This window comes from Peromyscus eremicus, chromosome 10 (genome assembly GCF_949786415.1).
Source record: "Peromyscus eremicus chromosome 10, PerEre_H2_v1, whole genome shotgun sequence".
In the NCBI taxonomy this organism is placed as follows: Eukaryota; Metazoa; Chordata; class Mammalia; order Rodentia; family Cricetidae; genus Peromyscus; species Peromyscus eremicus.
In genome coordinates, this window is record NC_081426.1 from 19128544 (window position 1) to 19143436 (window position 14893).

The 14893-nt window shown below is 37.8% G+C and overlaps 1 protein-coding gene across 4 annotated transcripts in view; it reads left to right on the forward strand.

Moving 5' to 3' along the window:
* Zpbp (zona pellucida binding protein) overlaps positions 1-9262 on the forward strand; it is a 156275-nt gene extending 147013 nt beyond the window's left edge. For all 4 annotated transcript variants that reach the window (XM_059275442.1, XM_059275443.1, XM_059275446.1 and 1 more), the window contains one exon: positions 6468-9262. In XM_059275442.1, coding sequence (XP_059131425.1) covers positions 6468-6562 — 95 coding nt within the window. In that variant the 3' untranslated portion in view covers positions 6563-9262. The remainder of the gene's footprint in view (positions 1-6467) is intronic.
* Positions 9263-14893: the final 5631 nt, after the last annotated feature.

Consider the following 14893-nt stretch of genomic DNA (forward strand, 5'->3'; position numbering starts at 1 on the left):
TGCTCCCCACCATGATGTTAATAGACTGAACTTCTGAAAGTATAAGCAAGCTACCCCAATTAAATGTTTTCTTTATAAGAGTTGCCATGGTCATGGTGTCTCTTCACAACAATAAAAACCTAAACTAAGAAATTGGTACCAGGGATTGGTGTATTGTGATAGGCCTGACCATGTGTTTGTTTGGAGGAATTTAGACTTTGATACTTTGTGTTTGGCAAACAGTGGAATGCTTTAATCACTATTTAATAGGCCATACTAGTAGGAGCATGGAAGACAGTGGTGCTAAGAGTTATTTGAACTATAGGGGGCTCACTCAAGAGGTTTCAGAGGAGAAGAATTTTAATATGTTGTCTAGAGATCATACTTGTGATATTTTGGTGAAGAAAGTGGGTGTTTTTTGCTCTTGTTCAAAGAGTCTGCCGAAGGCTAAAATGCAGAGTTTTGGATTAATTCCATTGGCATATAAAATCTCGAAACAGCCTAGTATATACTCTGTCATATGGATATTAGTGGTAACTCTAATGAAGATTTTTATTGAAAGGAGCAAGCTGAGCAGAGTAAATTACAAAAAGTAAAATTTGAGGAGAAAAAGAACACCAAGAAGTGAGATGGAGCTAAATCCTGTGTTCAAGGAGATAAATGTATTAAATAATGTAGTGAAGAAGTGGTGACCTCAGGTCAAGATCCCACCCAGCTAAGTTTCTAACTTGTGAAAAGGAACCAAAGAAAAGCTTAGATAGATGTGTGGTGGTGCATACATTTTAATCCCAGCACTGGGAAGGCAGAGGCTGACAGATCTCTGAGTTCGAGTCTAGCCTGGTCTACAGAGTGAGTTTAGGGACAACCAAAGCTTATGCAGTGAAAGACAGAAAGCGGATGAAGATGAACATGAGGGAGTCATGTTCCAGCCCCAGTAAGCAGCAGAACTTAGCAGCTTTGGCCATGTGGTTCTGGCTTTAGAGTTAAGGACAGAAGAAATGGGTGACTGAGATCACATTTCTTCTACCTTATCCCCAACACCTGAGATATTATCCGTATTTTGTAATCTGTTTGTGAGGCTTGACATCCTAAAGTTTTAATTGCATGATTTTTTAAATTTACTTCATAGTTTAGGTCTTTGATTTATTTTTAATTCATTTTATATATGAAGTTAGATAAGAGTCCAACTTCATTTAGTTGTGTGTGAATATTAATTTTTGCAACACCATTTGTTGAAATATATTACAATTTCTTCATTGAATGTCTTACTGAAAATAATTTGGTCTGGTGCAAGAATTTATTATTGGTGTCTGTATTCTGTTCTCTTGGCATATGTCTATCTCAGCCACACTATCTTAGTATTGTAACTTTGCTATTATGTTTTAAAATTAGGAAGTCTGGGACTTAAAACTTCATCTTTCATTTTCAAGGTATTTTGACTATTTGGTTTTCTTTGATATTATAAATTAATCTTAGTGGGTATTTTTCTATTTCTGAAGAAAATAGTCCTTGGAATTTTGATAGGGATTGATTATATTGAATCTGACAATAGCTTTTGGGGTAATTGATGTTTTAGCAATAGCAAGTCTTCTAATCCATGGATGTGGAATGTAGGTCTTTTTTTATTTGTGATTCAATGATTTCTGATAGTTTTCAAATATATAAAGTTTTGACAGCTTAAATAAGTTTGTCTGACAATGTTACCTTTTGTTAAATTGTAAATGAATGTTTCCTTAATTTGAATTTCGGATTGTTTACCTAATATATACAAACACACCTTTGTAACCAAAACTTTATATATATTTACTAACAATTTTCCATTCTCTGTGTCCTAGCTGCTGGCCACAGTTTTACTGTTTTCATGAGGCTGGCTAGGTGGTACTTGTGTAAGGGTTAGTCTTGAGGCTGGCTAGGTGGTGCTTGTGTAAGGGTTAGTCTTGAGGCTTCACTAGACTGACTTGACTGAGAAGCATTTCAGAGGCGTCAAGTACACTGGTGACACATGTATATCTCTGTGTGTTTACAGAAGATGACTAAGGCAGAAAGGCCCACCCTGAACATGGGGTGTGCATAGACGAGAGTCCCCAGAGCACTGAAGGGAGCAGGGAAGCAGACTAGGAGTTGACTATGACTGGCACAGGCATCCTAGACCTTTCTCCCCACTCTCTGCTTTCTGGTTGCCATGATATAAGCCACTGTGTTTTTGTATTGCCTTCTCCACCTTTGAAACTCTGAGCCAAAATAAATCTTTTTCCCTTAAGGTGCTTCTCTCAATTATTTGGTCACATCATTTATATATATATATATATATATATATATATATATATATATATATATATACACACACACACACACACACACACACACACACACACACACACACACACACATATACATACATACACACACACACTTTTTGAGGAACCTCCATACTATGTTTTTTTTCTCACAACTTCAACATTTCCTCTTCCCACTAAAACTGTGCAGTTTCTATCATGCTTACTCACCTTTATGGTTTGGTTCTAACTTTGGTTTATCCTAATGAGATAAGTGGGAAGTGATACCTCTCATAGTTGGTTATTTTTTAATTAAGAAATTTTTTATTCATTTTACATACCAACCACAGTTCCTCTTCCCATTCCTTTTCCTACTTCAACCCCTGCCCAATCTACTCCATATCCACTCCTCTAAAAGGGTAAGGGCTCCCATGGGGAGTCAACAAAGCCTGGTACATTCAGTTGAGGCAGGTCCAAGCCTCTCCTCCCTGCATCAAGGGTGACCAAGGCATCCCACCATAGGGAATGGGCTCCAAAAAGCCAGCTCATGCACCAGGGCTAGATCCTGATCCCACTGCCTGGGGCCCCTTAAACAGACCAAGCTACACAACTGTCTCACTTATGCAGAGGGCCTAGGAAGTCCCATGCAGGCTCCACAGCTGTTGGTCTAAAGTTCATGAGTTCCCACTAGCTTGGTTTAGTTGTATCTGTAAATTTCCCCATCATGATATTGATGCCCCTTGCTCATAGAATCCCTCTTCCCTCTCTTCAACTGGACTTCTGGAGCTCAGCCTGGTGCTTGGCTGTGTATCTCTGCATCTGTTTCCATCAGTTACTGGATTAAGGCTTTATGATGACAGTTAGGGTATTCACCAATCTGATTACTGGGGTAGGCCAGCTCAGGTACCCTCTCCACTATTGCTAATAGTCTAAGCTGGGGTCATCCTTGTGGATTCCTGGGAACTTCCCTAGCTCCAGGTTTCTCCCTGTCCCCATGATGTCTCCCTCTATCAAGATATCTCTTTCATTGCTCTCCCACTCTGTTCCTGTTCCAGCTCGACCATCCTGTTGCCTTATGTTCTCATCCCCCATCACCTACCCGCTATTGCCCCCCCACCCAGTTTACTCCAGAGATCTCATCTGTTTTCTCTTCCCATGGCAACCATGCATCCCTCTTAGGGTCCTCCTTGTTACCTAGCTTCTCTGGAGCTGTGGCTTATAGTCTGGTTACCCTTTGCTTTATATCTAGTTTCCACTTATAAGTGAATACATACCATGTTTGTTTTTCTGAGTCTGGGTTACTTCACTCAGGATGATATTTTATAATTCCATCTGTTTGCCTGCCAATTTCATGATGTCATTGTTTTTTACTGCTGAGTAATGATTACTGATGTTCATCATCTTTTACAGCTTTGGTTCTATGCTGTGCTTTTTTTCTTCTACTTCTCTCTATATAGTCTAGGATACATTTAAATGCCTACTTTTTATAAGTCTTACCCTTGCTCTTCTGTGGGCCTTAGGTGATTCTCTTGTATCCCTCAATAGTTTCTTGCAATTGTGGTTTTCAGAAAGCATCCATGGCTGGAGGTCAGAGCTGTGCTGTCACAGAATACAATCAGAACAGCCCTGAGACTAGGGCTGTGGACTGAGTAGGCTTTGTTTTTCTGATGTATGTAGTAACCTCACAGAGTTGTGTTGCTGGGTGGAGTGGGACAAGGGTAATTGAAATCAACATAAAATTTCTCACCATTTTGAAGATAGAATTTTTTTGATTTTGTGTCTGTTTTTTGTTTTTTTGGTTTTTTTTTGTAGATCTGTGTCTGATTTCCAGAGCTCTCTTGCAGTGAGTGTTCTCTTGGCCAATTGCCAGTAGCTTTTTAATGTATCCATAAAGGGATGAAGGCCCAGTGCTTTCTAATAGCCCTTTGATGAATTTTTTCTCAGTTTAGTACATTTTGATAAGTGCCTACATTGCCTAGATTGCTGATATGATTAAAAACTTTTCACTGACACAACTTAAATAATATTGATCATTTGTATAATATTTTATAATATATACCAATTTTCAATTTTCCTGTATTTTCTATCAAGTTATATGAATTTTTATATTTTTAATTAATGTATCTGAAATAGTTTCCTACATTTGTTCATTGACTATTGCTTTTATACCTTGTTATTAAGTTTTAATTTTAGTGTATAATTATAAGATAATTTTTATTTTGTAAACTTTATTTTCCCTTTTAAGACATCCCCTGTCCAAAGTTCATGAATTTTATTTTCTAAATTTCTTTTTTAATGTCAGTACTGGTCACCAAATGCTTCCTTCTGATTTAATTCAATAAATGTACTTTGCTAATATTATCCTTTATATTTAAATTATATTTCAAAAACTTTCCTTAACTCTACTTAACAGAACAAAATGTTTTAGTATGTACAGTACTAGAAAAGAATGCTCCAGACAAGGATTCTATGCTATTGTGCATTTTTGATCAAATTTGAATTCTAAACTTATTAGATGATCATTGATTTTATCTTGAACCCAGATATTTTCATGCTACTCTCAGTTCTGTTTTTAACAATCAGTATGAAATATGTTGCAATTTATTTACATGTAGATTTTTCATCTGTTTTCATTGTGATTTAAGAAGTTTTAGTATATTTGTTCAACATGTCTATATTAGTTTTTTAAGAAATGTTAATACGTGATTTGAGAGAAAGGATGCTTTCAATGCAACATTGTATTTTATCATTGGAAGTTTATGTGTCTAAGGATCCTTAATATTACTAAATGAAAACAATTTTAGCTTTGTATAACCAACATTTTCCACATTAGAAATATCTATCTACCAATAAATTGTCTGGTGTAACTTGAAGAACCCTAGAATACAGTATGGTGGGTGAATACTTCTTCTGAATAGGCAGTTAAAATATTTCTGTATTTTTGGAAAACACATCTCAAACATAAATGACACAAAATAAAATAGTAGAGTATGAGGCAGATTTAAGTAGTAACACGTAGTACTGAATCATGGTACTGAAAAGTTAGATGGCCCATAATAACCATGCTTTAACATAATGTACAATCATTCACCAATGCTTGCAACAGGGGAAAAAAAAAGATCTGGTTTATCAGAGACCTCAGCCCGCTTAATGGGTTTGGTGGATCATGTGACAGGCTTGCCCCAACTTGAAATGGATACAGTCAATACAGACAGCTGCCCGGAGTACAACATTTGGCCCAGAGTTAGCATTTGTTGAATGCCTGCTTTTTCATATCACACTTCTGGTTTTCATTTTCATGTTAATATTATGACGTTGGCTGTCTGTTTTTCTTTTGCTAACAAGGAAAGAGGAGGCTAGAGACTTGGTTGCTTCATCAGTGGTATTTGAACTTGATTTTTTTCTGCACTTTTTTTTTTAACCTTCTGCTGGGCAGTGACAGCTACAGCAGTATTTGTGATAACATTGTCTTCAGATTAGGAATGATCAAACTGAGCTAAGTTAAGAATTTCCCCCAAATTGTACTTTTTATCAAGTGATACAAATAGAACTAGAAATGAGAAGATTAGAAATAAGCTTCAGTCCTCTTTGCAGCTCTTGCCTCTTTGTACACATAAAACATAGTTCTTATGGACTGTCCTGTAAGCAGTTACTTTTATCTAGGGTGTTAAGCTTTGCTATAACTTCAATGATCATGCACTCAGCCTTTAAACTCAACAGTATATGGTTACTAAAATTATTTTAGGTGATAGTGTTGGCCAGATTCACAGTGCTAAACATTTTACATGTATGAGGACTGTTGGGTAGTCATATTCAGAGAAGCAGGAACCATGATGGTTGCTAGCAGCTGGGAAAAATGCTAGAGAGTTGCTCAGTTGGCATAGTCATGCAGCTTGACAACATGAAAGTGTTTTGGAGATTGGTGTACATACAAGTATACATAACACTACCAAAGGGAATACTTAAAATGGATAAAGTGGTAAGTTCTATCCTAGTATTTTACCTCAATTAAAAATACAGAACATCAGTCACATGATAGTGTATGCCTATAATCCCAATACTTTAGGAAGATCAGGAGTTCAAGACCAACTTGGACTGTATGACTGTCTTAAAACAACAACACAATTAAGATCATGTGTGACAACTTACCCTTATGTTAACTTATGTGGTGCCCCGGGGAATGTTGCTAATGAACTGATGTTTTATTCACAGTGATCTGCAGCCCTGGATCCTACAATCCCCGGGATGGAACTCACTGCCTCCAGTGCAATAGCAGCATGGTGTATGGAGCGAAGGCATGTGCATAGGCCAGTGCCTCGTGCGACCCAGTGGTTTATTAAACACAAAAGTATATTTTTTTGAAGTGCTAAATTATAATAAATCACTATTATGCTAAAATTAAATAATCATAATTTTCAAAGACATGGTGTCCTCATTCAATCCAGTACTATATGTATCATCTTTCTTGGTTAATTAATACTAGAGCTGCATTTGACACCAGATGACTCGGGTGTCACTGCATTTTAAAAACTGGTTCAAATGTTCTGTATTGGGTGATGTTGAAGATTTTTTCAGGAATTTCAAAAGTATCCCATTTTATCTTTACTATGTATCACCTAGATTCAGGCCATCATATTCTAAGACCTTTAATCTTACAGAACTTTATCTATTTGAGTTTAGCCTTTCACAGCTCAGAGCCAGTTTCAAAAATATGTTCTGGGTCTCATCACTGTACTTGTTAGCATAAGACCTACACCTAGGGAAACTGTGGGTTTTCCTATGGGTCAGTGTGTTGTCTTAAACTATCAGTTACAGACTTTCAAGTCAGACCTGGTAGCACAGGCCTGTAATCTTAGTACTTGGGAGGCAAGAGGTGGGAAGATTAGGAGTTCAAAGTCCAAGGACAGCCTGGACTACATGAGATCCTGTTTCAAAAAGTGTCTTACATAACCTCCTTGACATTTTAGAATGGAGCAACCATAGAATTTTCTCAGTAGACTAACGTGGTGTGTCTTCCATACAGTACTTCCAGGACAAAGAATTAACAATCATCCCATTTCATTTACTGTACCATTCATATGAGTACTGTGTGCCAGAAGTCACTGCTGCTTCCACTAATACCTTCTTTTACATTGGGATACCACATTTGAATACAAGGAGTTGCCAATTTGTAATGATTTAAATATAGGAAAATTCACAAGGAACTTTGGTGTCCTTTCTGAAGTCCCTAGTGATCACCTGGTTCACATTTCCTGCATCTTCTCTGTGAGACATTGCCTGCTTTGCTCTTGACATTTCCTGTCTTAAAACACAATGACTGAAGAATGAAAAGAATAAACAGTGGAATTTCAGCACCTTTGAGCGACAGGTTAGCTAACAAGGAGCTATTCTGTTGGCTTGTAGAGACTAAGCCAGCTAGAAAATATCCTATATCATTTTTCTGTGGATAAGCACAGCCTCAGAATTCTCACACAAATAGCAGAAGGCAAATGGCTTGTGGTTGTTCTTGGTTAGCCCTCATAGCAGTTACTTTCTGTCTCTGGGTTTTCATCATCATAATCTGATTGCTCCTCTATAGCAAGTAGAGATATTTCAGATGCCTTCTTTCCTATGGCAGGTAACATATTGAGCATTACATAGTTTGGGTGAAATAGTTGCTTTTCTCTAATTAGCATATACATTCTGTAACTTCTAAAACGCAAGTCTCCTTTGCTAAAACTTCCTGAAGCCATCCCAATTTCTTAAGTATATATTGGAATTGATTGAATACGTTCTTTCAGTTGTCAGTTTGGAAAGCAGAGGTAGAGCTGTAATGGTGGTGGTAAGTCTGGAGAGTCATGCCAACCTGGAGGCACAGATGATCTGGGGTTAGAGTAGACACAATGGAAGGCTGATCAGAGTTAAGTTCCTAGTTTATACAGGCAGACTTTACAACAAAGCCTTACTAATGTTATGTCAGAACAAGGTAGAATTAAGAAGCTAGGTCAAGAGAGCTATCTTTAGCAAGAGAAGCAGGGGGCACACTAGCAAGAGAAAGGGAGACATTAATGACTACTTTTTCCTGTTTCCCATAGCGAAATGAACCATTTTTATTGTATAATACCACAGTTATTTGAGTCCATTGCTTGTTTGTGTTCAACATTCAGTTATAGTAACATATCCCTAGTTCCATAGCTCACTTCTTATGTTATGATACAGTTAGGTTTTTTTAATACCAATTAAAGACCTCTGAATGAAAATATGTCAGGAACTATGAGAAGAGTTACTTCTGTTATAATGCCAGATAAGATGTGCAGTGTTGACTGTTGTTGAAAATGATGGCACCATGTGCCCAAAGTTACAAACTGTCTCTAAAGGGCATTGCCATAAAGCAGTTTCTGGTAATTCTGTTTATGTTAAGACAATTTCTTCCTGTATAATACCTTCTCAATTATATGATCAGATGATTTTAGCAACACCTAAAGATGTTTTTATCACCATTCAAGGGGAAGTAATTATTCCCATTTTGTATTCAATATATTTACATTAAATATGGGATATATGTTTATTTGGCAGTGTGGAAATAAAGATCCTTAAGTTTGGTTCAGTAATCTCAGTTTCTGAAGAGTCTCACAAGTAAATCAGAGATAGGTAAAATAGTATGTCCAGTGGTACTAGGGTCACAGTATATACAGTGATACAATTAGCACAAGTGCCCTACAAGAAAGAGTAATAAACTATCCTCCTTCCGTACGACAGACTGTCACTGAGCCAGTAAATTGACTGTCACATTTTCAAATTGAATGAATTAACTTAAATTAACTTTATATTTAACTGTATTGGTTTGCATTATTATTATTTGTATTTCGAGTTTTAAACAAATGCACTAAAATGTTTATCTCGTGATTGTCTCATGTAATAGGATTATGCGTGAGTTTTTTTTATGCCTTCTGTTTCCCAAGATTTCTTCAATGATATGAATTGCTTTCATAATGTTGGAAACAATAAACTTACTTTGAAAAACTGCAGGAGTAACCATGAGAGAAGATGTTGTTATTCATCTTTCCAGCACCGGTTTCTTTTATCCCCCTTCCCAGCAGAGCAGCAGGTTTGCCTACACAGAGCGTGAGCTTTCATGCTAGAGGCAGACTTTCCTAGATACCATGAGGTGAACCAGCCATAGGAGTAGGAGGAACCTTTTGCTGAGGACAGAGTAGAGATAAGAACTGGGGCTCCAAGGATGTCACTGCATCATTGCCTTTGTTAATTGTGCACCCCAGCCTGCCCTGCACTTCACAGTTCTATGATGTAGGACATTCATTGTATATAAGCTAGTTATGTTTCCTGTTACAGATAAATGATCCTCATTGATAAAGCACTCCCTATAAGGGTGTTGTAAAAAGAACACCAGATGAAGAAGTTAACAAAGAGTTTTAGAACTCAGCTATCAGTAATGTTAGCTTTTTGGTAAACTTTTCATATTTACCCTTAGGGAACATTTCTCTTACTATTATGCATTTTTCCAAGCTATTTGACTTACCAAGTTCATGTAGAACTAATGGCTATAGTATTTCACTTATTTCAGCAAAAATATGATGAAATGGTTAAGCATTCTAGTTGTGGGCTATTTCTGTTGCTTCTAGATTCTCAGTTGTGTGTGTCACTATAGTTATCTTCTTTCTGAGCCTTCTGTAGGATTTCTAATCTCCTTTGTATCAAATATGCAGAAACTGGTAGGCTTAGATATTTCTAATCTTCTGGACAATTCCCCAAATTATAGTGACACCATGGAAAGAGTAAATATTTTACTTCATTCTCTCTGACGCCATTCTTAAGAATATTTAATTTGATAGATGAAAACAGTTCCCCAGATTTTCATTTCTGAGTATTAGTGAGGTTGAGACCTCCTCATGATAATGCTGCTACTGTGGCTGATTGTATTGTTTACTGAGTGCTTATTTAATTTGCCTCCCTCTTTTAATCACAATTCTGATTTCATAGAATCTGAAAAAGCCAAAATAATTTAATAACCTGCCTGGAATTTTACACAGCAGGTAAGTAATAAAGACTAGTGTCAGTTCTGACTTCACACTCCTGCACATTACCCAGAGCCTTGACTTCTCTCTCGTAGATGGTGTATCCCGACCTCCATCACTTGAAGGGCCTCTCTGCTCGTCCATCTCCAGCATGGGTTATGTCCTTTCAGTGTTGGGTCTCCAGGCACTTAGTTTGCCTTCCATCCCAATAAGAGAATAAACTGAATACTCTCTGTAAGACTTTTACATTATTTGGAGCAGTGTCTCTAACCGACTGACACTGTTAGGGAAGCTGGGAATTAATATATTCAGTTAATTCCATTAATGTGTATGTTAAGTATGCTTCACCAATAGAAAACTAGTGATCATGCAACTGAAGTGCTGTAGTAACACTAATTAGTTTCTCTCTGAACAAGGCTTGAGATGTTGGTGCTTGTCGACAGTGTTGTAGACATAGTGGTCTCCAGGAAGATGTCAGGTAGAGATTTTTTGTTACAATATCTAATCATAACTCAAGTTGTTGTGAATCTTCTATAATTGGTGTCCATTTCTTCTACCATCCACATGCCCCTCTTGATAGCAGTGAATACTTCTGCCAGTTTCTGCAGAAAACTTCCGTGAAACCTTGGGTATAACTTCTTCCTCTCTTTGCTTTTGGCTTCTCCCCATGCTGCAGACATGTTTCAAATAGCATGTAGAATGTTGAAACTGTTCCAATACTTGAGGATGTGGTTAATTCAGTCATGTCAATAGCCCTTTCAAATGCCTGGCAAATGTAATCTACATTGAATATAGCTACTACATTTTAATATTATCACTGAATGAATAGTTGTATTCAACAGACAATATATAATGTTCACAGTAGGCCATAGTTCACCTGGATCATTGTCTAAGATCAAAAGGACATTGAATAGATTGTTTTGTCTATAACATGAATTAGTGATTTTTCTCAGGGCTGTGACAGAACACTTGATTTTGATAAAAGGAACTTAAGAAAGGCTCTGTTTAGGCTCACTGTTTGAGGATGCATTTACCCTGGTAGGAGAAATCTGGTTTTCAGAAGTATGAGGCAGCTGGGTTACATTGCTTCTGCAGCCAGAAAGCAAAAATGAATGGAATGATGGTGAACAGTTCATTTTCTCCTTTGAATTCAGTCCAAGACCCCCATGAGATGGTACCACCCACACTAAAGGTGAATCTTTTCTTCCTCCATTTAAATCTTTCTTGAAACACCCTCAAAGAAAACTCACAGAAGATGGTAATTCTGAATCTAGTCCACTAGACAATGAATATTAACCATCACAACTCCACCGCTTGCCAGCTTGACACCCAACCCATCACTTTAAATGGTAACACTTTATCTTTAGCCACTAAAGTCATTCTTGTCACATAATTCAAAATGCATTTAGTCCATCTATAAAAGTTCCCACTGTCTTTAATGACTCAAACACTTTTCAGAAGTCCATAGTATCCTTTGAGACTCAGAAAAGTCTCTTTGTTATGAACTGTATTAATATAAAATCATAAATCAAGTTGCATACTTCCAACATACAGTGGCACATATTCAATATTTTTATTTCAAAATGGAGTAATGGAGCAGTATCAAGGAAAGGCCAGACTGAAGGAAGACCAAACAAACAGGAAAGACACCAAACCCTGTAGCTCTGTAATTGTCATCTGAGGCTTATGATGGCATCATCTGGGCTCCACTGTCTCAGGCAGCCCAGGCTCTGATGCCTACAGCACACACATTCTCTTCCTTGAGCCAGTTCTGCTCTGGGACTACAGCTTGTCTTGGTAGATACCTCACAGTCCTGGCATCTCCAGCATGCTGGGGTCTCCATTGCAAAATTAGGTTTTACTCTTTCAGGTTCATACAGTGACCTCCCAGGGCATCCTTGCTGGGAATTTTAAGTCTACCATATATTCCCTGCAGCTTTCTTAAACCTTGAGGCAAGACTTGCCCCTTTATTTTTGCATCTTTGATGCCTGAAAAAATTGTTCCATATGGATGATCCTGCCATGTTAGGCTGCCAAATTGAGGTGTCGCTTAGCCTTCTTGGATCACATTTGTAGCAGGCTCAGTGTCCTTTTGAGGCTGACTCCAGGGAAACACTTTCACAAGTGGCCACTGGAGCAAGGAAACTCTAGTACAGACTCCCCCTTTTCAAATGAATTTGAGTTTTCATAAGTGGTAATCTTGTGTGTGTGTGGGGGGGGGGAAGTCTTCAGGTCATATTTTTTTAAGTCTTTCTAGTGATTTGTGTTTCTCTTTGATGGTGTGAATGTACTTAATAATTAAAGAAGCTTTCTTCCCACCTTGTCTAAAACGTTAAACTTGCTCATGTTCTTTCCTCTCCAGGATGCACATACTTAAAAATAGTTTATTATTAGATAATTTCACATGTGTGTGTAATGCACTTTGATCACATGCAGCCTACATTACCCTCTCTTATTCTCTTCAGACTTTCTATTGTACCCCTTCTTCTTTTCATTAAGTATTACTCCCATTTTCATGCCACTGAGTTCAATTAGTATTTCTTGCATGAACATTGGTAGGGTATTATTTATTGGAACACAGGAAACTGTCCAGTGTCTACATTAATGAAGAAAATGATCCTCCCAGTCCACAATGGAACATAGACAGACCAAATCTTGTATAGTGTTGTGTAGATAACCACAGCTGCTGTGAATTCATGAGTATAATAACTCATGTCCAGAAGACAGGCTTCCACAGCACCCATCCTCATCCTTCAGCCTATTATATTCTTTCTGTGCTCCCATACACAATGTTTACTGAACCTTGGAGAGAATGATATGGGTGTCCCATTCATGGGTGAGCACTCAGTTATTCTTAGCACTTTAACCAGTTCTGAATCAGGGCACGTTTTAATCTTTCTGTTCTATCTTATTATAGATCTGAATTACAATTGGAATCAGTAGCTGTGCCACAGCCTGAGTGCTATGTTGTCCTAAAATTTCCCCCGCCAAAGAAATTAGTCCATTGAATGCTTTTAACTTCTGTTATTATTGTTCTGTGTGAAGATGGAGGTAGGTACATGCATACTCTGGCATGTGTGTGTTGGTCAGAGGACAACTGATGGAAGTCCGTTCTTTCCTTTTACCTTATGAGTCCAAGGGCTCAAAGTCAGATTATCTGTCGACAAGTGCCTTAACTGGCTGCGCCATCTCATTGGTCCTCCCCCATTAAGTTTTGATTCAGCTTCATTCAGGTTCTTAGGACATGGGCGGGATAAAACCAGTTCTTTGACAGAGTATTATAACATGAATGGCTTCTAGTCAAGGTCCCAACAGAGTCTTTGTTCCCCTCTGAAATCTTATGAGTAGGACTTCAAGTTCAGCATTTGAGGGCATCTCTTGAACATAGCTTCAAATGCTTCGATGTTCATTCTCACAAACCAGAACTACACGGTCAGTTTTATCACAGTAGCCTTGTTTCTTGGTACCAATTTCCTGTATTAGTTACTTTTTACATCTCTGCGACACAGTAGTTAACAAAGCAACTTAAGGAAGAGGGCTTATTTTGGGCAGCAGTTGGAGGGTACAGTCCATCATAATGAGGAAGTCCTGATGACAGCAGTGAGTTGGCTGATCATATTACATCCTCCATCAAGAAGGAAATGGAGAAATGCTGGTGTTTGGTTCAATTTCTCCATTCAGTAAGAGACCCCAGCCCATGAGATAGTGCCATCCACATTCAGAGTGGATTTTAAAGTCCTGTGGGGAACGCCCTCATGGGCATACATAGAGGAGTGTCTTTATGGTTAAACTCAAATCCATCAAGTTGATAAGTCTGTTTCACAGTTCTCATCTCTGTGAAAAAGAAATAGTTTACAAAACATTCTTTACCCAGCAATGGTGGTTTATCTGAAACCCTATACTTGGAAGACTTAGGCAGAAGGATAATGAGTTTGAGGCCAGCCTAGACTAAGTAATTCTAGGCTGTACTGGGCTACAGTGTGAGTCCCTTATGTTAAAAAATGTCTTCAGACAGTGTTGTTATCTAGGCTTTTTTGTGTGGTGTGTCAGTAATAAATGAAGAACACGTGTTCACTCAGATTCCTGGGTGTTCCAGAGTTCTTTAGTTTATTAAAAGAGGCTTTATTTAAATTCTGTATAATTCCACAAAATGTTAAGAAAAACTGTTAAGCATGTCTGAATACCCTGGATACTGTCTATAAATTCCTGATATGCTTAGTATATGCTTCCGGAACAAACTGTTCTGGTGTTAATTTTATTAACATCAAATATTTTGTCAGATAATTCTCATCCAGTTACCCTCTAGTTGTTCCTTAGAAGCTCTGCGGTCTTCAGTGTTGGCTCTTGCAGCCTCACCTCTAACCTTGGCATTATGACAACAATGCTGCCTCTTCCAGTGCTGGACTAGCCCATGGCTTGTTTAGTGTTTCTATATATGTAGGATGACTGGTCCACTCAGTAGACTATCACAAAGCTGCTTGACTTTCCTGTCATCAGGTCATTCTTTTCCTGTCCTTTGATTCATCTTGTTATCCCTGAGCCCAATGGCTGATTAATCATCTGAGACTATTGATAGTGTCCTTGAGTTCCAAGTCTTAACACAGGCATCATCTTTCCACTTTT